This window comes from Octodon degus, unplaced genomic scaffold (assembly GCF_000260255.1).
Source record: "Octodon degus isolate 3935 unplaced genomic scaffold, OctDeg1.0 scaffold00083, whole genome shotgun sequence".
NCBI classification, from domain to species: Eukaryota; Metazoa; Chordata; class Mammalia; order Rodentia; family Octodontidae; genus Octodon; species Octodon degus.
The window spans coordinates 2,513,349-2,537,168 of record NW_004524659.1 but is presented as its reverse complement, the minus strand read 5'-3'; the positions used below and the strand labels follow the sequence as shown (position 1 = coordinate 2,537,168).

The 23,820-nt window shown below is 53.1% G+C and overlaps 1 protein-coding gene across 4 annotated transcripts; it reads right to left on the bottom strand.

Moving 5' to 3' along the window:
- Window positions 1-10,424: 10,424 nt before the first annotated feature.
- Window positions 10,425-19,814, bottom strand: Plekhf1 (pleckstrin homology and FYVE domain containing 1). Of its 4 annotated transcripts, XM_023721618.1 has the most exons (3): window positions 16,972-17,060; window positions 14,445-14,578; window positions 10,425-11,978 (listed from the first exon to the last, which is right to left on the bottom strand). In XM_023721618.1, the coding sequence occupies exon 3, from the start codon at window positions 11,959-11,961 to the stop codon at window positions 11,125-11,127; it is 837 nt and encodes a 278-aa protein (XP_023577386.1). In that variant the 5' UTR covers window positions 11,962-11,978; window positions 14,445-14,578; window positions 16,972-17,060; the 3' UTR covers window positions 10,425-11,124. The 4 variants fall into 4 exon arrangements, with proteins under 4 accessions (XP_023577386.1, XP_023577385.1, XP_004636740.1 ...); XM_023721617.1 differs by lacking the exons at window positions 14,445-14,578; window positions 16,972-17,060 and adding an exon at window positions 19,744-19,814; XM_004636683.2 differs by lacking the exons at window positions 14,445-14,578; window positions 16,972-17,060 and adding an exon at window positions 19,694-19,808.
- Window positions 19,815-23,820: the final 4,006 nt, after the last annotated feature.

Genomic DNA, 23,820 nt, shown 5'->3' with positions numbered 1-23,820 from the left:
CAAGCTGCCCTTAAATCCTGAACTCACTATGTAAAGCCTGACCTCAAACTCTTAGCCGTCCTCCTGCCTCAGCCTCTCAGAGTGCTGGGATTACAGGTCCCTGCCCACATGCCCGGCTTCAGTTCTCATTTTGCCTGATCCACTGATGCGCTGGACATTCCGCTCTCTTCCTCCACTTCCTGTGTTGCTACAGCCTCCCAGCCCTGACCCGGAAGTGACCCCAGGTTCCGATCTTTCTTTTTCACCCCCAACCACGGAGCTGCAGGGCCACTCACTCTGCAGACCCACATGTGTGTCAGGTTCTCCCTCCCCACTCAGCCTGCACAGGAATTTCTTAGCTGTCCACTAAAATACCACCCCCCTAAAAAAACAAACAAACAAAAAAAAACAAACAAAAAACCCCACAACCTAACAGCAGTGGCGAAAATAGTTCCCCCTTCAGCTTCTCCACCCCAGAAACTGGGAGCTTTGCGACTTTTGTCTTTCCTTTCTTCCCCATAGCAGACCTTCCAACAAGGCTTCGGTTCTGCCTTTAGATCCAGATCTCCTCTCTGCAGCACGTGGCCCAAAGCATTCCCTCCTTCTCCTTCCCTTCCCCTACCCCTCTGCTCCCCTCCACTCCCCCTCCCCTTCCCCTTCCTTCCCCTCCTCTCCTCCTTTTCCTCTTTTCCGCTGTCTCTTCCCCACCCTTCCCCCTTCTCTCCTCCTCCTCCAGGTCCCCTCCATCCCCTCTAGGAACCTCACTCCAGGCTCCCCGGTTTGCCCAGTCTACTGCAGAAAGTCTCCTTTCAGGACAAGCCGAAGTCCTTCCGAGGCCTGTGGGCCCGTGTCCTGCCCAGTCGCCACTGCTGCGACTTCATCCTTACCCTCCAGCACCCAAGCCCCTTCCCTGCCCTTGACTGTCCAGGAGCACCCCTATCCCCCTCCCTCACCTCTGCACTTTTGTTCTTCCCGCACCCCAGCTTGGACACCAAGTCTCTGCCTGGTGCTCTGCCTCCCCTCCTCCAGGTCTTGACTCAGTTTCCCCTCCGGTGCCGTGGAGCCTGGCACCGTCACCCCCTCCCGCCTGCTCCCTGGTCTCCTCTACTGTATTTATCTGCAGTACGTGTTGCCTGCTAATAGACTCACTGTTTACAAGATTTCCCAAATGGGAGCCTCTGTAGCCAGACATAAAGTGCCCAGATAATCTTTCCAGGAAAGCGAGGAGAAAGCACGCCGCGGGGCCCCACAAGAAGGGGTGGGCACAAGTACCTCTTAGTCCTGCGGGCTCTGTCGGGATCTTCTCAGTGGGGGAAACTATCCAAGAAATGAGGGCGTTGTGCGGGATGGGGTGCACTGGGAATGCTTCTGTCCCCTCTCCGGAGTCCCAGGAATGGACTTGGGAAAGATTAACATGAGAAAAAGGCACACATATGTATTTAGTGTCCCAGAGAGAGTCACAGGCATGTGGTGACCCAGTGTCCCCATGTGGTCCATGCACCTGTTTCACTTTCCTCTCCCAGGAGAGGAGGAAAACTAAGTGACCATTTTTTTTTTTCTTTTTTGTTTATGCATTTGGTTCAGGGCCGTAGTGATCTCCCTGTTTTCAGCCTCCACAGCACTGGGATTATAGGCATGCCCCACCACACCTGGACTTGGTCCCTGGCTCAGCATGCCCTAGCAGCGAGGCCTGTGTGGCATGCAGGACAGGGAATCGAATCCTCGTCTCTGCACTTGCCAAAGCGGAGCTTAGTCCACTGAGCTATCTCACTGGCCCTGAAGGTGACCATTTTTGAGAGGTAGTAAATGATTTTGGATGACTCTGTGGGTCCAGAGCCCAGATGATAGGAGCCGATTAGCTTTGGGACTTGCAGGGGCCTAGGAGACAGGTCTGACAAGTTCGGTCCTGGTGCCTCCCCCACCCCTCCTGTGTGCAGATTTTTTAGTCTTCCTTTCTGCAGACACAAGTTTAGCTAATGAAACTCAGAGGAGGGTCCAAAGGTTTCCATACAGGATAAGGGCTTATGGGCAAAAAGCCTGCCCAGCATCTGCTGCCCTCCAGGGGCCTTTGATTTAAACCAGTCAGCCACATTTTGGGGTGAAACACCCTGGATTCCTTCAGTAACATACATTTTTAGTTGTGTTTCATTGTCCTCCCTTGGCTAGTGTACATCTGGACAGGTCAGAGATTATGGAAGACTCAAAGGAGCACCCCAGCGGGGGGCATGTAGCTCAGTGGCACAGTGCTTGCCTGGCAGGCGCGAGGTCCTGAGTTTGATCCCTGGTACCAGAATTAATAATAACAATAATGATAAGAAGAAGAACACTCTACCACAAAGAGTGAGATGAGATTAAGGGTGTCCATCACACCCACAGACATGATGTAGAACCCAAGAAGTCAGAACACAAAGATACCACAGATGCAGTTCTGTTTATGTAAAGTTACATCTTGAAGACAGGAGAGAATCCACAAGTCCAGGCAGTTCATCTTGGAAGCACACAGTGGAGCAGGGAGGGAGGAAGCTTTCTAGGGTTGCTGGAGAGCTGGGCGGTGCGTGCCTCTGTGTGTGTGTGTGTGTGTGTGTGTGTGTGTGTGTGTGTGTGTGCATGTGTGTGTGTGACTTCTCACAGAGCTACTTGCCTAGGATCTGTGTACTTTACAGGCAGCCGGTCATACGAGAGAGAGGAGGGGAGCGAGTAGCAGCTGCCAGCCGGCTGTCCCTTCCCCTGACTTGTGCATCTGACCCCATACTCATTTCCTCATTTTCCTCAATGTTTAAAGACATTGATTTTCTCTGAGGCTTACTCCTTTGACCTTTGGGCAGACCAATAAGCAGAAACCCTCTGAACCTGATCCCAGAGGACTCAGGGGGCCTTTACAAAGGAAATTCTGGAAGACACCCAGTGTTTTGCATCCTTGTTCTCCCTGTATGGAGAAGGGCTAGCTGGCTTTCTGTCCCCAAATCAGGTTGTGTCTGAATCAGTTTCTTTCTAGGCATTTTGACTCACGTGATAATCAGTCGGCTTGGGAGGCCAGGCAGACAGGACCGGCTGAAGTGTGGAGGTGTTGGTGACCTGAATAAAGGTGCGTCGCTCCTGTGTTGGCATTTGGAGCTGCTCGTCAGTGCGTCGACTTCTCCCTAACTGATGTCCGCACAGTGTTCTCCTGATGGCTTTTGCTCCTTTCCACAGCCTCATTCTAGTGGTGAATCTGGACCCAAGACCCTCACTTCAATTTCTGTTATTCAAGAAATACCAAATAACTAATACAGTGGTTCCTTGGCTCATGAACTTAATTCTCTCCACGACTTTGGCTGCAAACCGAATTGGATGAGAACTGAATCCGATTCAGTGGTTAAGTTCAATATTGGCCTTGTGGGAAAGGTTGATTCAGTTCTTGTCCAATTCAGTTTCCAATTAGAATTGTGGTAGGGGCCTGGTCCTAGCTCAGTTCTTTAAGTGGCTGCTTCGGCAAAGCTTTCAGCCTCAGATTGCTATAGTTCGATCCCCACAACACTCCAGCCAGCCAAACCACCCCTGAGGGCATTCGGAGCAAAAAAAGAAAAAAAAATCCTCATTCCAATTAGAATTGTGGAAAGAATGGAATCTACACAGGCGGAGGAGACGTCATGGACCCCTTGAGACTAAGGTTGGGGCTCGAAGGACACTGGTTGTCCAGATCTGAGTCCGGGGTCATTCCTAGAGCCAGGACATGGGTGGAGTCCCCTGTACCAGACCACGAGGCTGAGGGCTAGGAAGAGGAGGCACCACAGATATGACTCCCGGAGGGAAGCACCGCGTGCAGAGTGGCTCTCTGGGCACCCACCAGGCATGTGCATGCAGAGCACTGGACTCCAGGTGGAGCACAAGCAGAGGCTAAATGTACATCTACCCCATGGCCGACCATTTAGTCCTAGAGCAGAGCACAAGAGCTTGGGGCGTCCAGGCCCACCCTCGGGTGTGTGACTCCCCTCTTCAGTCCTCAGGAAGGGTCTTGTCTGAAGCCCAGATCCCCAGGCCACCACCCGCACTGCTACCCTCTCCCTGTGGCACCATGAGGACCCACCTCCCTCAGGCAGGGCAACGCTTGCTCTCAGGACCAACCGTAGCACAGGCCCTGGAGGACAAAATTGTCTGGGACTGGGTTAGGCTGGCAAGTGGCTGCCTTGGCTAAGAGTTAGGGAAGTTCAGAGGATTTTACTTCTTAGGAGGGCTGTTTGGAACCAGACAGAAGGTTATTTATTTATTTATTTATTTATGTGTGTCCTGGAAACGTGGGCTGCCACGGTCCAGCTAGAGGAGTCTTGTGAACACACTGGCACTGAGCAAGAGTGGTACTGGCATCCGGGCAGCAAGGGCACGAGCCCCAGGTGCTCCGCTGTCTCTCAGCGTGAAGTCACAGGGACAGGAAGTGTTCCCTGGAAACCTACCCCGTGAGTGGGGTCAGGATGTCTGGCAGGACCCCCAAGCTGATGCTCCAAGGACTGAAATTTCCTCTTGTTTTTGCCCAGAAACGTCTGGCTCTGTCTGCACACCCTCACTCTTTCCTTCCCTGCCTGCCTCTCTGTTTGGCATGCTGGAATATTCCTGTCAGGGCTGGACTCTGGTGGTGAGAGAGCCGGAGGAGCCCCTGAAACAGAAGGTGCTGTCCCCTCCCCCCAACTTTAGTGTCTTAGTTGCCCAGGTAATAGTTCCTGTTCCAGTTGCTCCTGTGTCTTAGAAACCCCTGGTCCCTGTGATGCACAGTTGCTCCCCATGGTGCACATGGTATAAACCAGTCCCCACTGACAAGCCATGCTGGCTCTGTACTTCCTGCTTGCTTATCCTGCATAAGCCCGAGGCCACCAGAGACGGGGCCTGATACTCTGAGTGTGACCCCAATCAGTAACTGTGGACGCAAATGAATCTGCATCCAAGGCCTGGGTGTCCTCTTTGTGTTTCTGCTGGCTGCTGCACAGGAGGCTGCGGAGGCGCCCCAGAGGGCAGAGGGCAGCACCCGCCACAGCTTCGTGCCATGCTGACTCTCCACGTCAAGGATGCCCCTGCTCTCCCGGCCTCAGTCTCTTGACCCAAACTTCAAGGGGGTGGGAAGGAGGCCTGGGACGACTGGGGTTTGGATCTCTGTTTACCACTTCTTCTCCCTTCTCCTCTGACCTCAGGAGGGAGGTGTTGAGGAGTTGGGGAGGGGAAGGGAGGAGACAGAAGGCTGAGCTCACACCTCCCTGGAAGTGCAGGCTGGAGGAGTGTGTGTGTGTGTGTGTGTGTGTGTGTGTGTGTGTGTGTGTAATGTGTAAGACCAGTGCTCTGGCGTCCCGGGAAGGCTTTAGACTGGAGGTGGCATCTGTGCTCTGGACAGGGAGCGACAGGCTTCATGGGCAGAGGAGGAGAATGTGGGCATCAGGTTGGCAAATAAGCAGAGCAGCCGGGAGCCGGATCGGCCAGCCAGAGTTGGCCAGCAGAACCCGCTTCCCCAGTCCTACCTGACATTTGCCCTCTGGTCCTGCTCCTGGGGACAGGTCTGGGTCAGCTGGCCAGGGCAGAGCACTTTCATGGTTGGGGGAAAGTGCTGGTGAGGGAGGAGGCCAGGGCTGGAAGGCAGGCTTGGAGTCAGAAAAGTCTCACAGGTCGAGGTGGCCCTTCCCCTACCCACAGACCCCAGAGGGCCACTTCCTGCAGGTACAGGTCCCAGGAAGCTGAGTGAAGTGGCTGCCTGCGTCTGCATGTGTGGCCCCAATATCTCAGATCTGGCTGAGAACTGGGCCAGAGTCTTAGTCACTGCACCCTCGTCTGAGCCCAGGAGTCGACCTGACTTCCTCCAGTAGCCTCTATACCACTGTGTTCAAAGAAAAGCCTGGGGGAGGGGCACCACGCTGCCAGCAGCCCCCTGAGACCAGCCTGGGTGCTGTCCCCACGGAAGAGTACACACTACTTTCCAGAAAGCTCTGCTGGGTGGGCTGTGGTGTGTGCTGCCACTGGCCTCTGCCTGCTAGCAAAACTCCCAGTTGGTATCTGGGGGAGCCTCCTGCTGGCCCTGCCTCTGTAGGGGGGTCCAGGACACGGTTCTGTCATTTAGGAGTGCCACCTACCCTGTGTGGCCCCAGTGTGTGGCTCAGATATTCGTCCATTATCACTCTCTCTGCCTCAGTGCCCCCAGCCCCACTGCCTCCTTGATTTGTTCAATGTGTGTTTAGATCCCCAGAGCAGATAGGACAGAACCTTAACGGAAGGACTCAGTATCCTGCTCAGCCATCCACGGGCCTCCAGGGTGACTTCACATCTTAGCTGACGGGCCGGGCGCTGCAGTAAACGTGGGTGCGGGGTCTGTGGTGTGGTGATCTCACTCCCTTTGAATGCGTACCCAGAAGTGGGGTCGCTGGATCACGGCCGATCCATTTGGGGCCGAGGAACCTCTGTACTGCTCTCCATAATGACCGTATGAACGTATATTCCCACTGACGGCGGATGAGAGCTCCCCTCTCTCCACATTTCCCCTCATATTTATCATTGATTTTTGCTAGTGGCCATTCTGACTGACGTGAGATGCTATCTCATGGTAATTTTGGTTTCCCTTTTCCTGATAACTAATGTTATCGAGCAATTCTTTCATGCATATTTTTTGGCCCTTTGTATTTATTCTTTTGAGAAGTGTCTCTTCAGATCATTGCCTCCCCTTTTAAAATTGGATCATTTGGTTTTTTAATTCTGTTAAATTTTCCAGTTCCTTATATATTCTGGATATGAATCCTTGGTCAGATGGAAGAATTGGCAAGCATTTTCTCCTATTCTGTAGGGCAATTCTTCATTCTGCTGATGGCTTCCTTTGCAGTCAGCTTTTTATTTGATGCATTGGCATCTGTCTATTCTGGCTCTTATTTCCTGTTCTTTGGGGCTCATAAAAAAAAAATCACGGCCTATGCCGACATCTTCACGTGCTTCGCCTATGTTTCCTTCTAGTAGTTTCGTACTTTGCAGTCTTGCATAGAAATAAAAGTAAAAGGCATCCCAGTCTTGATGGAGACTGTGATCCGCTGATACAGTGCTACAAGGTCACCTGTGTGGCCTTGATTTAGGACAATCCCAGGGCTTCCCTCATCTAAGGATGTGCTTGACAGTGGTGCCTACAAGGCACAGGGTGTATCTTCAGGGCCTGTGCAGCCTAGGTATGGCAGGCGACTTGTGCTAACTCCCTGAGGCTTGGCCCCATAGGGCACAGTCTAGCCTGGCCTTGGCCCAAACCTGGCTGATGATGTTGTCTCTGAGATGGAACCAGAGCTGCCCTAGGAGTTCTTTCCTCTTTCTCTCTTAGGGCCTTAGCCCATCTTTCCTTTAGCCATAGGACGGCCTTGTGTGACCGGCGCCTCCCGCCTCTCTGGAGCCAGCATACAGACAGGGCTTAGAGTAAGTGGCAGTCATTGCCACCAGCAGCACCAGCATCCTGCCGCAGTCATTCCTGGAATTCTAGGAATTCCCTGCCAGCTTCCCTGCCTCCAGCAAACCACATCTCAGCGCTGCCAGCTCCTGTGCCGGTGGGCTCTGCTCTGAGAAGGTCTGGTGTCTGAAACTACCACAGCCAAAATTGACAGGCTGGGGTCACGTGATCAACCCTCTTGGAAGCCCCCACCCCTAGTATTGAGTCTTGCAGGAGTACTGCACCCTGCTGAATGCTAAAGGAGACCCGCCTGTCACTGGCCCCTGGGGCCCTGAAATCACAGCTGTCACTTACCTTCTGACCTGGAACTGCTCCCACCGAGGGTATCTCAGGTAAGGCTGAGGTAGGTGTGGGCCTCCAAGGCCCCTGAAAGCATGGGCCTGACTCTCAGATCCTCCCTGTGTCCCTCTGTGTCTGCCAAGGGGAGGAGCAAAGTAGGATACCCCTGGGGGACCCAATGTGAGAAGGATCAGCTTTGAGCAGGGGCAGGGATCCCCGCACAGCTGAGAAGACAGCTGTGAGGGTGGTGGATGAGAGCATTTAGCTGGCAGGACAGCTGGTCCCCACCTCCTTGCCAGGCCTCACAAGCAAAGCCCCAGGCAGGCACACGAGGGCCTGGCCCCTGCTCAGTGGGCCCTGCACAGCTGCCAGACCCCAGCTTGCCCTTGAGAAAGGAAACTTTTGCAAGACGCAGACTCTGAAGTCCACTCTGAGAGCTCCTCCCCTCCCTGGGCAGTGGCCAAGAGCACAGGTCACCTGTGTGGCCTTGATTTAGGACAAACCCAGGGCCTCCCTCATCTAAGGATGTGCTTGACAGTGGTGCCTACAAGGCACAGGGTGTATCTTCAGGGCCTGTGCAGCCTAGGTATGGCAGGCGACTTGTGCTAACTTCCTGAGGCTTGGCCCCATAGGGCACAGTCTAGCCTGGCCTTGGCCCAAGCCTGGCTGATGATGTTGTCTCTGGGGAGAAAAATACCTGCTGGGAGTTGGAGGGAACTCCTGCTGAGCCTTCCCTTCCTAGGCCTCTACCTTCTATTTCGTAAGAACCTGAGTCCCTCTAGCACGGTCCATTGCTTCAGCAGTCTGGGGCGCTGATTGTCACTGGACCCAAGCACTAGCCCAGGGCCACTTTGCTGTCACCCCAGAGGCTGAGATGAGGTGGGTGCTGCTTAACCTTCAGCAGAGTGGCAAGGTACCAGCCCTTCAGGGTGAGGTGAGGACAGGAGGGAGGACACCCAAGGCTTCTGTCCAATTCCACAGGCAGAAAGGCAGCAGATGTGGGATTGGTAGAGCTCTCCCTTCCTCCCCTCGGGAATCCTTGGGGGACCTGGTGACCTTCGTGGCTGACAACCCCCTCCCCCTCCCAGCTATCCCACATGACATAATCAGGGCCAGCTCTTCAAAGCAAAGAGCTGCTTGCTGCCCCCAGATCCTCCAGTGGCTCCTAGTGCCCTCTGGCCTTGGCTCCAGTCAAGCTGCTCCGAGACTCCTGGGCTCCTTCCCCCTCTGGCCGTGCTGTTCCCTCTGCCTGGACATCACCTCCCCAGCCAGCTTGGCTCACTCACCTCCCTATTAGATGTCGCACCTTGGCCTGTTACCCCAGCCCCAGGCACGCACTGGTGCTACTGTATGCTCTATTTCCCTTGCTGAAGAGCCTTGAGAGTTGGACATTGCCCGCCTGACTCATACCTGTGTCCCCAGTGCCCGACAGAGTGTAATCAGTAAGTGGATTTATATCACAAGGGCTCTCCAAAGGCTGGTGGCCACTCTGTATCCTGGGTCTGTACAGGTTCCAACTCCGCAAGGCTCAGAGAAGCAGCAGGTGTGGGGCCTAGGCTCAGCCCTGCTTATGTCCAAATGAACACTGCCCTTTAAACCTGGAGTTTCTAGGCAAGTGACTGCATGGGGGACCAATGCAGAGCCAGTGCTCTTTGCCCTGTCAGCAGCTCTGGGCACAGGGATGACGCTGCCTGGCCTGGATTTCTGAGAAGGCACTGGATCTTTCTTCTGCAGGCTGTCCCTCACCTCATGACCCGTCTGGCAGCCTGAACCGGTCTGTGTAGCTGAGGGAGGCCAAGGATGGAAAGGCCTGTAGACAAACAAGGCCGGGAAGAATCTGACCCCCCTGCACGGTCACTCTGCCTATGTGGGGTCACTGGCAAGCACTGGGCGCTTCATGCTTTGTATGTCCCTGCATGTCATGGTCAGCTGTGCGTTGCAGGCCTTGCCACCCAGGGTGGTCCGTGGGAGCCAGGCCCTGATCCTGTGATTCAGAAGGGTGCTGGCTTGACCTCTGAGGTTCTCTTCGCCTGGGGGTATCTGAGAACTGGCCAGAGAGAAGCAGCTTCATTGTCGGAACAGAGTTGCAGTAGAGGGATTTCACTGCACTGGGAGTGAAGGGGGCTTTCCCAGCCCCATGTGACCACTCCGGCTAACAGTCATGCCACTCTGGGCCCTGACTCTGGCCAAGCCAAAGGGGTGTCTGGCACTAGCTCAGAAGCATCGGCAGGAGGCTATCTCAAGGGCTCTGCAGCTCTGCAGCCAGCACGAGGGCCAGCTCTCAGATGACTCTCAGAATAAGGTTGGTAGCTGCACCCGGGGGGGCGGGGGGCTGAGTCTCCTCACTCCTGGGCACCGTCCCAAGGGCCAGGCAGGAGACTGCACAGAAGATACCTTTCAACCTGGAAGATCCAGACAAAAGCTCCTTGTTTCTATTGTATGCCCTGTTTGGACAACCCACACCAAGGTGAACTGAGCTGCAGGTGCTGGGCCATTGTCACAGCACACTGGAGCAGGCTGTGCCCTTGGGGAGGTGGCCAAGGGTGGCGCGAACACCTGCCTCCACTGGGCTGCCACTGCTGGCATTCCCGGAAATGCCCAATGTGGTCGTGACAACTGACGTTTACCCCTCAGCACAGCTTCAGCCCTCAATCTGCCCACGTCTAAAGCAAGGAAGCATGAACTTTGCAACCACATGAGTCAGTAAACATTCCTTTTTATTAATAAGTCAGTCTAGCAGGGTTTCTATCCTTACAGTTAAGAGCCCCAACAGAAAACAAGGCTCACACTGCCTGTAGGGAGAGATGAGGACAGGACAAAAGCCATCAGGTACCTGGAGGGAGTGGAGACAGGGCAGCGGCCTGGGCAGGCTGCAACCTCTGGGCCCAGTGGGCACACACAGCATGGCAGGCTTTTACTTGGCTTAGGTGAGCTCTATGCCTGATCTGGCAGGCCCCAGGTGGTGGGCACCACTGGGCCTTGGGTTCTTGGAGGCCTTTCTTAGAGGCTTTTCTGGGGGGTCTGCTTGTCTGGGTGCAGGACTGGTGCTTCTGGGGCTCAGGCTTCAGCTCAGAAGGGACTCTCACTCTCCTGCCTGTCTTCCCTTGCCATGCTCACCCATATCTGGTAGCCCAGAGCTCTGACACCTGAAGCTGTCTGGAGCTGCAGCTTTAGCCTGCAGGGCTGGCAAACCACCTTCGTTCCTCAGAGGCCGAGGTGTGCTGGGACTTGCTGAGTGGAAAGGTTATTCCCTGCAGGGGAGCTGGAAGTCGGCCTACGTGGATGGCCAGCTCCAGAAAAGGCACTGAGAATCCAGAGGAAAGAGTGACCCCACCTCTGTGTGCACCACCATGGGGCAGTGTCCTGGAGACACAGGGCTGCTCAGGCCCCGGCAGTGGCACCAGCGTAGGTGGGTGCGGCAGCTCTGTGGACCAGGGTCAGCTGTGGAAGGCTGACCAGGAGACACTGGAGGCATAGAACTGCACGTGGCTGGGCCAGTCGCCATCCCGGCTGCCCTCCTTGTCCTCATCGGAGTCATCGTCTCCGCTGGATGCTCCATAGAAAGCTGCCCCCAGGTGGGCCAGCTGCTCTGGGGAAACCCTTCCCGGCTCTTCTGCCTCCTCCTTCAACTTCTGTGTGGCCAGCTCCCGGTAACAGAGGCTGCAGACACGCAGAGGCTTGGGAGAGAGGCGTGGCAGCAGGAAGCGCTCTCGGGAGCACTCTGCGCACACCACAAAGCCACACTTTCGGCAGTGGTGGCGGCGTGTGAGGGCTGAGAAGCGTGTCTGCGTGCAGCGCATGCAGATGTCCGTGGCCTTGTTGGGGATCCAGGGGGCCGCGTGCTCCGTGGTGGGCTCGTGGCCAGTGGCCAGCAGCTGCCGCCTCACACACTCCTCAATGTGGCTGAGCCACTCCTGGCGCTCTGTGGTGGAGGCAGCCGACACCACGAAGGACTTCTTGGCAGTCTTGATCATCCAGCGGTTCTTGGCCTCCAGGGTATCAGGCAGTGACTCCAATGTCACCTCCTCCAGAGGAATAATATGCTGGCTGCGGTACTTGCGCTTGCTGAGCACAATGCTGCCGTACACCAGGATGTCATTGAAGAGGAAGAAGATGCGTGGTTTGGCCTTTTTGCGGCACTCTTTGGTTAGCACACCTTCTCCCAGGAGCACCCGGCCTGGCAAGGCCAGCGGCTGCCCCGAGGCCCCAAAGCAATTCTCCACAGCGGCGATCCGCTGGCTGTTAATCTCCGTGTTCACCAAGTGGTCCACCATCTTCTCTGGGATCCTGGCTGTAGGAGGAGGCAGACAAGAGGCGTGAGCTTGCCCAGCCTTGGTCAAGGGCAGAGTGGGGGTCCACAGCCTCCCCCATCTCATTAACCCACCAAATATGACCCACTGTGTCCCAGCAAGCCCACCCACTTATCTAACCACAGGTATGCATTGCCCTTGAAGCCAAGTGAAGAACCACAAGAAATTCCTGGGGGTTGAGAGAGGAGGCATGTGGAAGCAGACGGGGCTGGGGAGGCAGCATAATCATTGAGCTCCGGGTGGGGACCACTGTGAGCAGCAGGGCCCAATCACAGAGGAGCCTGCCAACACAGGACAGAATGCGTCTCCACGGCATCCACCCAAGGATGGGGCAAGGAAGCCAGAGGGTTCGTGAACCTCCAACTCCTGGCAGCAGGCCCCAGGGCATTCTTGGCCTGCGCCTCAGCTAGAAGGATGTCTATGCCCTACCTGTGGCCCCAACCAATCACAGACCTTGCAACTCCTCATCCACCCAGTGTCCAGCAGCCACCAGCACCACAGGTAGCAAGTGCTGAGTGCCTCGTCCATGCCACGCACGACAGTAGCCCACTGGTCCTTATACAGCCTCACGGAGGCAGGGTCCCTACTTCACCAGAGGGAAATGGAGGCTGCGCTAGTAAATCAGTTGGCCAAGAACTCGCACTGCATCACCTTCCTTCACAGAGTATAAGGCCCACTTGGGCTCCTGGGCTGGTGCACTAAGCAGTAAGAGCGGGCGGCCTCCTGGGATCTCTTCTATTCCACTCACACACACTGCCCTGGAGCCGGGCAGACTCTCAGCTCTGAAGACCACCTGGATGACGCTCATCCCCAGACCTGGAGCTTCCACGAGCTCTATGTGTGGATGTCCACCTGACCACCTGCTCACCAATAAGCTCCTCAGGGTTAACACGGTACCGGCCCAGCGTCCCCTCCTCTCAATTCTTTTCAGTCACTAGAGCCATCCTTTACCTAGAAGTTTAAACCCCAAGTCTAGGGATCATCCTTATATCTCCTATTTCCAGAGCCACCAGCATTCAACCCGTGAAAAAGTCTTACCGTCCCCCTCAATGGAGTCGAGCCTGCTCTCTTCTTTTTTTTTTTTTTTTTTTTCAGGACACATTATAAATACTTTTAATAGGCTGCTCTCTTCTAGCACACAATTCTACCACCATATCCCCCGTGATGCCAGCGCATCGCACCGGGGTCAGATGCCCCAAGTCAGCTCCCTCCTGCAAGCAGCCAGAAAGAAGTCCCCATCTCCTTTCAGAAAGGGCCTCCCTGTCAACTCCACATCAGGCCTCTCCCCCAAACAAGGTTGGCAATGATGGTCTTGGAGTCAAAAGTGACCTAAAACCTAGAAATGACATTTTTATTGGGGCCCACTAATGCCTGCCCATTCATTTACTATTATCTGTGTCTACTCTTATAATACAAGGACAGAGCTGAATAGTGGTGACAGAGGCCACAAGGCCACAAGACTAAGATATTTACCCTCTGGCCCCTAATAGAAAGTTGGCCAACCCCTTTTCGGGGATGCTACCTTATCTTTCTGTCTTCACAAGACTTGATTAGGACCTGGTTTGTTCACTGCTTGTCTATTTTTTGTTTCTGCCACTCGATTTTTTGCACCCCAAGAAGGGAAATCATTTCCTGTTTGTTGCTGTGTCCCCAGTTCTTGAGACTGTCCCACACACATAGTAGGTGCTTTACGAGTGGCTGACGAGTGACTAAAGCTCCTAAGGACCCACCACGCAGGATCCAGTTCTGGGCTGTGCAGAGCTGACTCTACCCTACCTACCACATGCACACAAATATTCAGGCAGGCGCAGCACGTGCAGCTGAATACACACACATGCACACATGCACACACACAGGCATGCACACACACCACAGCGTGCCTGGGCCTCACAAGTCTGAGGTCAGCCAGGAAGGGCCCTGCATGAGGATGGGGGGCACTGAACAGGAGAGGGGGCCCCTTGAGTGGCGTTCTGCTGTGAAGTGCTGCCCACACCACCCGGTGTAAGAAATGCTATTTCGAGTTTGCTGACCCTGGCTGTGTTTCATAAGCCCGGAGCTGTCTGCACAACAGCACTCGATCTGTGGCTGAGACAATCTGGCAAAACCAAACACTGCTCCACATCACCTCCCCCTGCCCTCTCCTTGTCCTGCCAGGGTGTGTGCTGGGGGCCATGGGATGCTCTGGACAAGGTTTTCACCAGGGAGGAGCCTGCGTGGCAGAGAAGGGAGCTCCACAAAGCACATGGATTGCTGTGCCCGGAAACAGCCAAAGTGCCTGTGAGCAGGGCCACACAATCAGTCACGTTGAGGACTGAGGCCAACACAGAGTGAGTGGCAAAATGCCACCTGCAGAAAAGAATACGCAACGGGACACTGTGCAAAACTAGCGTAACATGTAAAAGGTGTGCAGTAACTGGATCTATGAATAAAAATAGGTAAGAGGGAGCCTCATCAAGACGGCAATTAAAGCCAAAATAGCACATGTCAGTGACGATGAGGTGAAACTAGGACACCAGTGTCCTACTGGTGTGACCACAGGAAGGTCACACCGGTGACCTACCGGAAAACACGATGGAGCTTCCTTAAAAAGTTAAAAGCCATGTTATCATATGACTCAGAAATTTACTCCCTGGTTTGCAGCCAAAAGCACTGAAAGCAGCTATTCAAAGAAACATCTGCACGCCCACATGCGCTGCAGCACTATTCACAATAGCCAAGAGGCAGAAGCAATCTGAATGCCCTCGACAGATGAATAAGCATGTATCTGTGTCTGTATCTATACAGATATGTGAGTATTATTCAGCATTAAAAAGGAAGGAATCTTATAATGGCCAAACTCTAGGAAGTTGAGACAGGAAGGTCACAAGTTTTGGCCCTGTCTGGGGAACTTAATGACTTAGCAAGGCCTTGTCTCAAAACTATAATTCTTTTATTTATTTTTTTGTATTTAGTACAGGGACTACAGGGTCTCACCACACAGATTGGACTTGTAGTGATCCTCCTATTTTCAGACTCCCAAGTGCTGGGATTATAGGTGCGTGCCACCATGCCCAGTCTCAATTGTCATCTCAGTGCGCCCTGGGGGTGGGGCCAGCACAGCATGCTGGGGAAAAAACCCCAGTCCTTGCGCCTGCCTAAGCAGGTGTTTTAGTCCACTGAGCTATCTGGCTGGCCCTAATTCTCTTTCTCTTTCTTTCTTTCTTTCTTTCTTTCTTTCTTTCTTTCTTTCATTCAAGAAAGACGTAGCTCAGTGTCAAAGCCTTAAATTCAATCCCCACTACTAAAAAAAATGGAAAAGGAAATGAAGGATTTTTTTTTAAACTTGAGCCAGTCTCTTTCTGGCTGGCCTCAACCTTGTGATGCTCCCGCCTCATAGCCAGGAGAGCAGATAGGCAGCAGCCCAGCCTGTGAAAAGGAAAGAAATTCTGAGAAATGAAACATTATGGGTGAATCCTGAAGACGTCATGTTAAGTGAAAAGACAGGGCACGTTTTGCAATGGTTCCACTTATACAAGAAACCCTAAGTGGTATCGCATAAAGACAGGAAGAATGGTAACTGCCAGGTTGGGGCAGGGCTAGTGAGAGTTGTTTACTGGTCCCAGAGATTCAATTTTACTTTATTTTGGCAGAACTGGGGATTGAACCGAGGCCCTTGCGCTTGCCAGGCAAGCGCTTAATCTACTGAGCTATCTTCCCAGTCCCTAGAGATTCAATTTTAAAAGATGAATACATTTAATTATCTGAACTACACACTTACAAATGGTTAGGTTTTTTTTTTTTTTTTTTAAAGCATGGCCACAAACCAAGGCCACGAGAAAGTGATCAGGATTGGAGGTGTGTAGACTTCCGCTCAGGTCTGTATCTTTATGTTTCATTTCTTTTATCAGAAAATGGTAGCAAGAAAGACCATGAAATCCAGTACCCATGGATTTCAGGAAGTAGACACATGTGCTTTTTCTTTCTAATTTTAAGATCCTCCAAGAGAATAAAATTATAATGGGACAGTGGCTGGGCCAAGTTCTGGACTCTTTGGCCTGGAAGACAACAAGCAGGCCTGGTGGTGGTGGGGGGACCCTGGCTGGGTCTGCAGGTAGGGTGCACAGCATGAGGACCTGGGCACCTGCGGGAGATGCTAGGGTCCCAGAGGAAGGCAGGCTGAGGGCTCCTCCAGCTCACGTGAGTGCCGAGAAATCTGTTCACAGGCGGAATTGGGTGAAAACTGATCCTGTGGCCTCTGCAGACCGAACCCCAGAGCATTTAGCAGCCAAGGCAGCTGGGCTTTGAGCCCAGAAGGCAGAAGCCTCCATGAAGGGAAGGAGGAGGATGGCCAGCTCCCGAGGCCACTGGCTCAGAATGTTCCGGGAGCACAGCATGCAGGAGGTGAGAAGCAGCACCGGGCGAGGAGAGCTGTGGCAGAGGTGCCAAACCTGCAGCGGACTCTGCCAACAGGGGGGAAAACCCACAGAAGGATCTTGCAGATGCTCAGAGAGCCACACAAGACCTCTATACTGCTGCATCCCTAGTCTGTGACGAACGGACCCCCGCTAGGCCCCAGTGGCTGCTATCCAGCTAGGGGTGGATAGTGTGGACCAGGCAGGGTAGGGCAACCTGGTGGTGATGCCAGATTCTGATCAGCTAGAAGGCTTTCCCCCCTCTCCTGGGAGACACTACAGAGGTCCCAGGTTTGGTAGAGGACTGTGAAGACAATGGCCTCCCACAGATGCGACCGTAACTTCACACCCTGGCTTGACACGGTCTGAGGTTTTTCTTGGTAACACAGAAGGCTGAGTCAGACCAGAGTGTCTTCTCTTTCAGTATTCTCACCACAGTGCACAACCTTCCCTGAGGATAGGGGAGGAGAGCCAGCTACCCCCAGGTTCTTAGGGCCAGCAGCCTCAGGGCGGCAATGAAGGGGAGCCTCCTGCAGTCTCAGGGCCAGGGTCAGTGAGACAGGGACCAGAGGAATGAACACACCTGCATTTCCCTGAGGGCTCAGAGGGCTGGGGCTGAAGGCTTGCCTTGGTTACTTTTCTCTCATTGCTGAGACAAAATGCCCAACATCCAAATTAAGGAGGGAAAGGTTTATGTAGTTCACAGTTTGTAGAGGTTTCAGTCTGTATTCAGCTGGCTGCAAGGCACATGGCAGAGGGCAGTAGTTCATGGTGGTGGAAAACCGCAAAAAACAGCAAGAACAAAATGAGACGAGCAAAAAAAGCAAGTCTCTCTTCCCCCCTTATATTGCATGCAGGCTGCCCACCTCAGGGTGGTATAGAACTCACACCCATCATCCCAGCACTGGACCACGAATCAATCAAAAACTTCAGAAGCCTGCCCTGTGAGTGACTGTAGGAGGCTTTGGGGGACATTTAGACATAAAGTATAACAAGGCTTACACACCCCACTACCTGAACCTGGGGTGAAGGTGTCCACAGTGGGCACTATGGCTTGGTCGCTGCTCCCCCATTCACTCAGGGACTGCACAGGCCATGTGGCCAGCATCCTAGGCGCGGCAAACGAGGAGTGATATATGATTACGATCAGGGGCTGAAAATGCAAACCAGACTTGGCCCACTTCCAGCTTTTGGTTTGTTACTGGAACACAGTCACATATGACAGACTGTATGGTTTACAAAGCTTAAAATATTTACTATCTGGCCCTTTACAGAAGGGTTTGTTGGCCTCTAGTCCCTGCAACCATGAGCAGTCAAATGCACATTGCAATTATTCCTGGGATACACTTGGCACGCCACAGGGTGCTCAGTGCTGGGTCCTTATGGTCCTTATGGAAGCCAGTGTCTCCTATCACCCGCTCAGCATATAACCTAAGGGATTAGAGACACTGGGCCCTTGCAATCCTGGTAAGTAGGAACTAGCAGGGGGACCCGTTTTGGCCATCACCTTTTCAGAGAGTAATACAGGCAACCACAGTCCCAGGTAGGCTTAGAAGCCTCAGGGCAGCACAGCCCTTTGGGCCTTTCCCTTGGCTTAAGGACTGGGGCCTCCTGGTCCTAGCACCTTGTTTCCAGGAGCTCACTTTCACTTCCATGGGCCAGGCACCCAGCCAGGTGCTGGATCACATTGGGGAGCAAGAGACGTGGCCCATCAGTAACCTACTTCTTCCTCCTGAGGGGGACAGGCTGTACTGAAGTGACCAGGAGGTTTTCTGTCAGCCTTCCAGACAAGGAGAAAGCCGATGTGACCGGAGGGGCTGGAGGTGGAGGTGGTGTCCACAGAAGATCCATGAGGATGTGACCTCACCCCAACCTGAAAAACCAGGAAGGAACCTTACAGGTAGCCCTGGGGAAGAGCGGGCCCCTGGGAACAGCCAAAGTGCAATGAGGTAGCAGAGGAAGGTCAAGGGTCAGTGAGGTCAGGTCATGGGATTGGCAGGGGCCCTTCTGAAGAAGATTTGAGTCTTTCTCTAAGTGTAGGAGTGCAGTTCCAGAATCCAGTCTTCTCTTTTCAGAGGGGGTTCCCCTCAGCTTTGTCTTCCTCCAGGAATAAAGATAAGCAGTCACTTGGATCCTCACCACAGCCCTCTTGGAGAAAGTACCACCAACTACATCAAAGTCACTGTCTATTGTCCCAGGCCGGTGACCAGGAATGCAGAAGGCTGCTTTCAAGCAAACTCAAGAGAGTCAGAAATCCTCAGGTCCAGCGAATGGGACTTCTTTCCAAATGCCTGAGCTTCCTCCTCACCACAAAAACACAGAATGGCCAGGGCAGGTCCATCAGCGTGGCTGGGCTGGCCTCCCCTCCGGGCCCCACCGGCCAAGTGCCTTTGTCCACTTGGGTTGTTGGCTGACTGTGCAGGTCCCTTTGCTCAGCTGTGCTGTGTCACATCATCCCGGCAGCCCCAAGTGAGGATGAGCGACGCAGGCCAAAGTCAGGCCCTTGTGTATACAGGCCCCAGTGGGAATCACGAGCCAAGTCTGACCCTTGGACAAGTCTGGTCTTTTCCCTTGGCCTCTGACCTTCTCCGGTGATAACAGCTTGGTTCAAATTTCGAGGCCGTGGAAAACAAGATTCAGGGTGACAGGAAACTTCAGCCCTCCTATCCACAAGGAAGACAGGTCGGGACATATCCTCATGCTTCTGCTATCCGGGACAGAGAAAGGGAAGGAGAGGCAGGACACCTCGGGGGAGCCAGGCTTCGCGATTCCTCTGAAATGGGAGTCAGCCTGATCCTATTTTATTTCACCTTTCTCACTAAGAGTTACAAACATCAAGGCTCAGGGAAAAGGGAGTGCCTAAGTGAGAGCCCAGCGAACGCCCGGATGAGGGCCCGGATGCCCTCAAAGCACAACCGTCTCCTGTGCTCTTCCCACCCCCAAGCCCGTCTTGGTCCCAGACCCCTCTGACTGAGTCCAGGAGTGAGGCCCTGACGACTGTCCGAGACTTCGCCAAAAAACCTCTGTCGCTCAGATCCCCGGAGCAGCCCCAGGGTGCCTCGGAATCCTGTCCGGCTCACACATTCCGCAACCCCGGAGGACCAAGCCTCAGCCTGGAGACTGCGACCCGCCTTCACCCTACTTCCCGCGCAGCTATGGCCGCAACTACGAACCACGCACTCTTAGCGCGCCACTGCTGGGGCGCAGAGTCCGAGACACCCCGCCGCGCCAGCTCGCCTGCACAGGCTCCCGCTCGGCGCCTGCAGCCCCGCACCCACGCCCCTCGAGCCCGGGGCGCTCACCTCCTCTCCCGGGATCCCGCGTCCCGCTCCTCGGCCGGGTCCGAAGCGCTCACCTCCTAGCGGGGGTCTGGAGCCCCTCTCCTCGCAGCGACCAGCGGGAGGCTCTGGTCAGTGGCCCCGCCGCCCACGACTCGCGTTCCAACTACCTCGCCACGCCCCCTGGGGAGCCTCGGCCAATTGGAGCCTTGGCTGAAGGCGAAGGCGGAGCCGGCTCAAGTTCCAGGGAAACGTGGTGCGGGCGGAGCAGCCAAAGCGACTTGTTGCTCTGTCCGCGCCTGCGGCGCCTGGCCTAGGCGGGGCTTGCTCCGGCTCCAGCTAGGCTGGCCCCCACTTCGCACCCCATTTCCCGGGTGTCCCTCCCCTTCCCCGCCGCCGCACTGCACTAGTGGTGGGGAGGGGCATCCGACTTGGTGAAGCGGAGCAGGGCGCGGTGGGCCTAGGTTCTCTCTGGCGCGGCACCCTTCCGCTCAGCATTCCCAAGAGACTGATAATCATTAAAATCAGCAGCTCTTTTTATGTACTTTAAAATCTTTTGATAGTGGAAAATTTCAAGCATACACTAAAAAAAGTTCAGTGGACCTCGTACACCGTCACGGCACCAGCAGGAGCTGGTTGTGCAAGCCCATGCCGAACCCTGCTGGGCTGCTCCGCAAAGCTCAGAGTGAAATTCCAAAGCCTCGGGCTCCAACTTCTCAGCCTTCCCCTGCGCTTAACCGGGTACAACCCCCCCCCCACTGTCGTCTTCCAGCTGCAAGAACCCCAGCTACCTCTTTGCTGTCCTACACCTCCTGCAAACTGTCACCTCCTCTCTGCCCCCCAAAGCAGCTCCCTGCTCACCCCTTCGCCCTCAACTACTTCATCGGTTTGGTTTTTGTTAAAAAAAAAAAAAAAAAAAAAAAAAAAAAAAAAAAAAAAAAAACAACCCACCAGCTTGAAGTCACCTCTTTAGTCACTTGTTTAACTTGGTAGCTTCTCTCTCCCCACGGCCTCACGGCCCCATGACATGTATTGTGTAGTGTCTATTGAGCACCTAACAAAAGCCACACACTAGTAGGTAGGCTCAGAGCTGGACTTACCTCCAATAACCTTCATTTTTGCCTTGAAAAACCAAAAATCATTGCTGCGAATATTTCACATTGGCAGAGTTCACACGACAAACAGGACTTCCAGCTTCTCTTAAACCAGAGGATTCAAGAATGGCTGCTTCTCATCTTTGCTGCAGCTGTCCCCTTCAGAATGGTCTTATGGTTTTCCGTCTACCTGGTCCCCTCCTCCCTCAGTGGCTTCACCTTTGGCCTGTGGTACCTGCTGTTGTCCTCCTGGTTAGGGGTAAGCATTTGAATTTCTGAGTCTTGCTGGTATAGTCAGGGCTCTCTTCTATACAAGGGAGAAAGAGATGGGGTCTGAAATCTATGCCTTCCTCAGCACCCAGATCCTGCACCTCCTCAGCAAGAGGGGCTTTTGGGGGAAAACAGAGGTGGCTCTGAACTTTAGAAAGGAGCCAGTGTCCTGTCTTTGTAGAAGGCAGATGTTCAGTCAGCTGTGTTATTTATGATGGTGTCCTGCTAACACTGCCTGACAGAGAGCAAGGGTTCTAAAAGGGGAGCCCTTTTTATGATTCTGGAAAATCAGGAGGTGGAGAGACAATTGTTGGTCCTGGGGTCAGGAGACCCCTCCTAGCCTCATATCTCAGGAGACTCCAGGACCCACTTGGGCCTCTGTCTCTTCATCTGATGTCTCTTCTGGCTCCAATGTTCTGAGGATCTGAGTGGAGCTTTGGGAAAGGTCCAGAAGGCAGTGTAAAGGGTCCTTCAGCTGTCCGCCCACTTCCCAACAGGGAATCAGCCAGGGGTAGGGAGGCTTGGGTGGAGGGCCAGCTCCTCCAAATCAGAGAGGAAAAACTCGTGACTCAGGGACAGACAGAAGTTGAGTCAGCCAAGCCACAAGCTATGGAAAAAATGAGGTTTCCCTGAGGCTTTTTCTGCTCCCTGGGTAAGAAGCCTTTTCTGAGGAAAAACTAGCTTTGGTGCTCTGAGAACCAGTTTCAGGAAAGCACCAAAGCTCAGGATCTCAAAGTGCCTGTTTTGGCAGCTTCCTCTGCAGGAATTTTTATTGCATTACTTATTAAATTGTCCATGTGCCAAGTACTGTGTGCTGAGTCCCTCTTTTAGCTTTCTCCACGCTAAACCTGTTGTTACTCTCCTGGTTTTAGTTCAAGAAACACCTAAGTATTTAGGGATGAAGTGTCAAAACTAGCACAAACATTCAGCAAGAAAGAGAGAGAGATAAAATAACACAACATGTTAACAGTTAGTAAATCTAGATCAGGTGTAAAGGGGTAAATGGTATTCCAGGCTTCAGAAGTCAAGCGGTCTCAGTGACAACTTCTGAACTACTGTCACAAAGCAAAAGCGGCCATACGCAATATGTAAGCAAGTGGGTAAACTTTATTCATGGACACTACTACTTGGATTTCCTACAACTTTTGTGTGTGATGAAATATACTTCCTCCTTTTATTATTATTTTTCCAACCACTTTTAAACACAAAAACCACTCCTAGCTCTCAGGTCAGACAAACTACCCCTGGGGCTGAGGTTTGCCAATCCATAACCCCAGTTGTTCCTTGTATTTTTCTAGCAACTTGAGTCAGTCTGAAAATTTTCAAAACAAAAAGGTTGGGAAACAAAAATATGAACCACAACAGAGATCCCATTGTTTAAAAGAGGCTGATCTTAAAGTTGACTCTAAATATGTCTGATTCCCATCTACTTCCTGCTGCCTTCTTTGTCCCTAATGTGTTGGGACAGTTTGTCTCAAAGCCATAAAAATGTAGGGGATGTTTTGGGAAGATTTCTATTTGAGTGGTCAAGAAGATGAGTTCTAAAGGAGGAAATTCTGAGAAAAGGCTGCAAAGCAGTCTGGAAAACTCTGATTTCAGGAGAAAAGTTTGCGAGTGGGACCGCTAAATTTGCCTTTGAACCTGAGGCTGTCTCTCCATCCCCAGCACTGGGGTGATTTTGCCCTTCCCCTCCCCCATGCCTTTCTACAATGTCAATATTCATTCCATTTGCCTGTGTCTGCCTGTGTTTATCATTGCAACTGCCTAAAAATCCTTTTCATGCTTTTTGTGCCTGTTTCCCATCATGGGCTTCACCTTGAGACTCTAATCAGGCCAAGGGAAAGAGGGTAGAGAAGTGAAGAGAAAGCATAAAGAAGTCTTCGAAAAGTGCTTCCGAGGGATGAACTGAATGTTTTGTGTAAATATAGTTTTCAGAGTGTGCTGGACACACCTGGCTTCACAAATATAGTAAAACCAAGAGCCCCTAGACAGCATCGGTTTGGCAAAATTCCATCTGGGCTATTCATCCGTTCAACAAATGATTTTTGGGAAGCTTTTGTGGTGCTACCCAGGCAATGGATGCAAGGATGAGTGAGGCTGCCTCTGTCCTTGGAGAGCTCACAGTTGAGTAGGGGCAGAGCCATGAGCATTTGTTTAATTAAAAGAGAGAAGAATTGCTCACCCCGAGAAGAGAGTTAGACGATACAGCTTGGAGAACAATGTTGAAGAGTTAGCCTCTGCTGGCTGGCTGGCAAGGAACTCCGCATCTGCTCCATGGAAAGCACCAACAGGGACAAATGAAGGAGAGAATAAAGCCGGCCACACGGTGTGCAAGAGGGCCTGTGGAAGCTCTCCAATTGAGCAATCAAGGGTGGCTTATAAGAGACTTCAAAAGATTGGTGTGGGTGAGATCCATTGTAAATTACTCAGCAAGCTTCCTGGGCTGCCTGCCATTGTGGCTGCCACTGCCCAAGACTTCATAACTCCATTCTCTCGCTGAGGGGAGCACAAACTTACAGTTGACCTCTGCGGAGGGGAATGTAGCTGCATCTATCACAATGAAGAATGCACAGCTCCTTCTGTCCAGCTGGTCCACCTCTAGGCATTTATCCTTGGATCCCCTCGGAGTTGTGCAAAACAATTTGCACATACATTCATTCACGGTGGTGCGGTTCATGGTGGAGACTCAGGAATACCCAGATGGCGACTGAGCCTCTGTGACACATCCACACCGTGGAATGATCTGCTGTCATTAAAGGGGTGAAGGGTAAAGTGAATTGGATGTACACG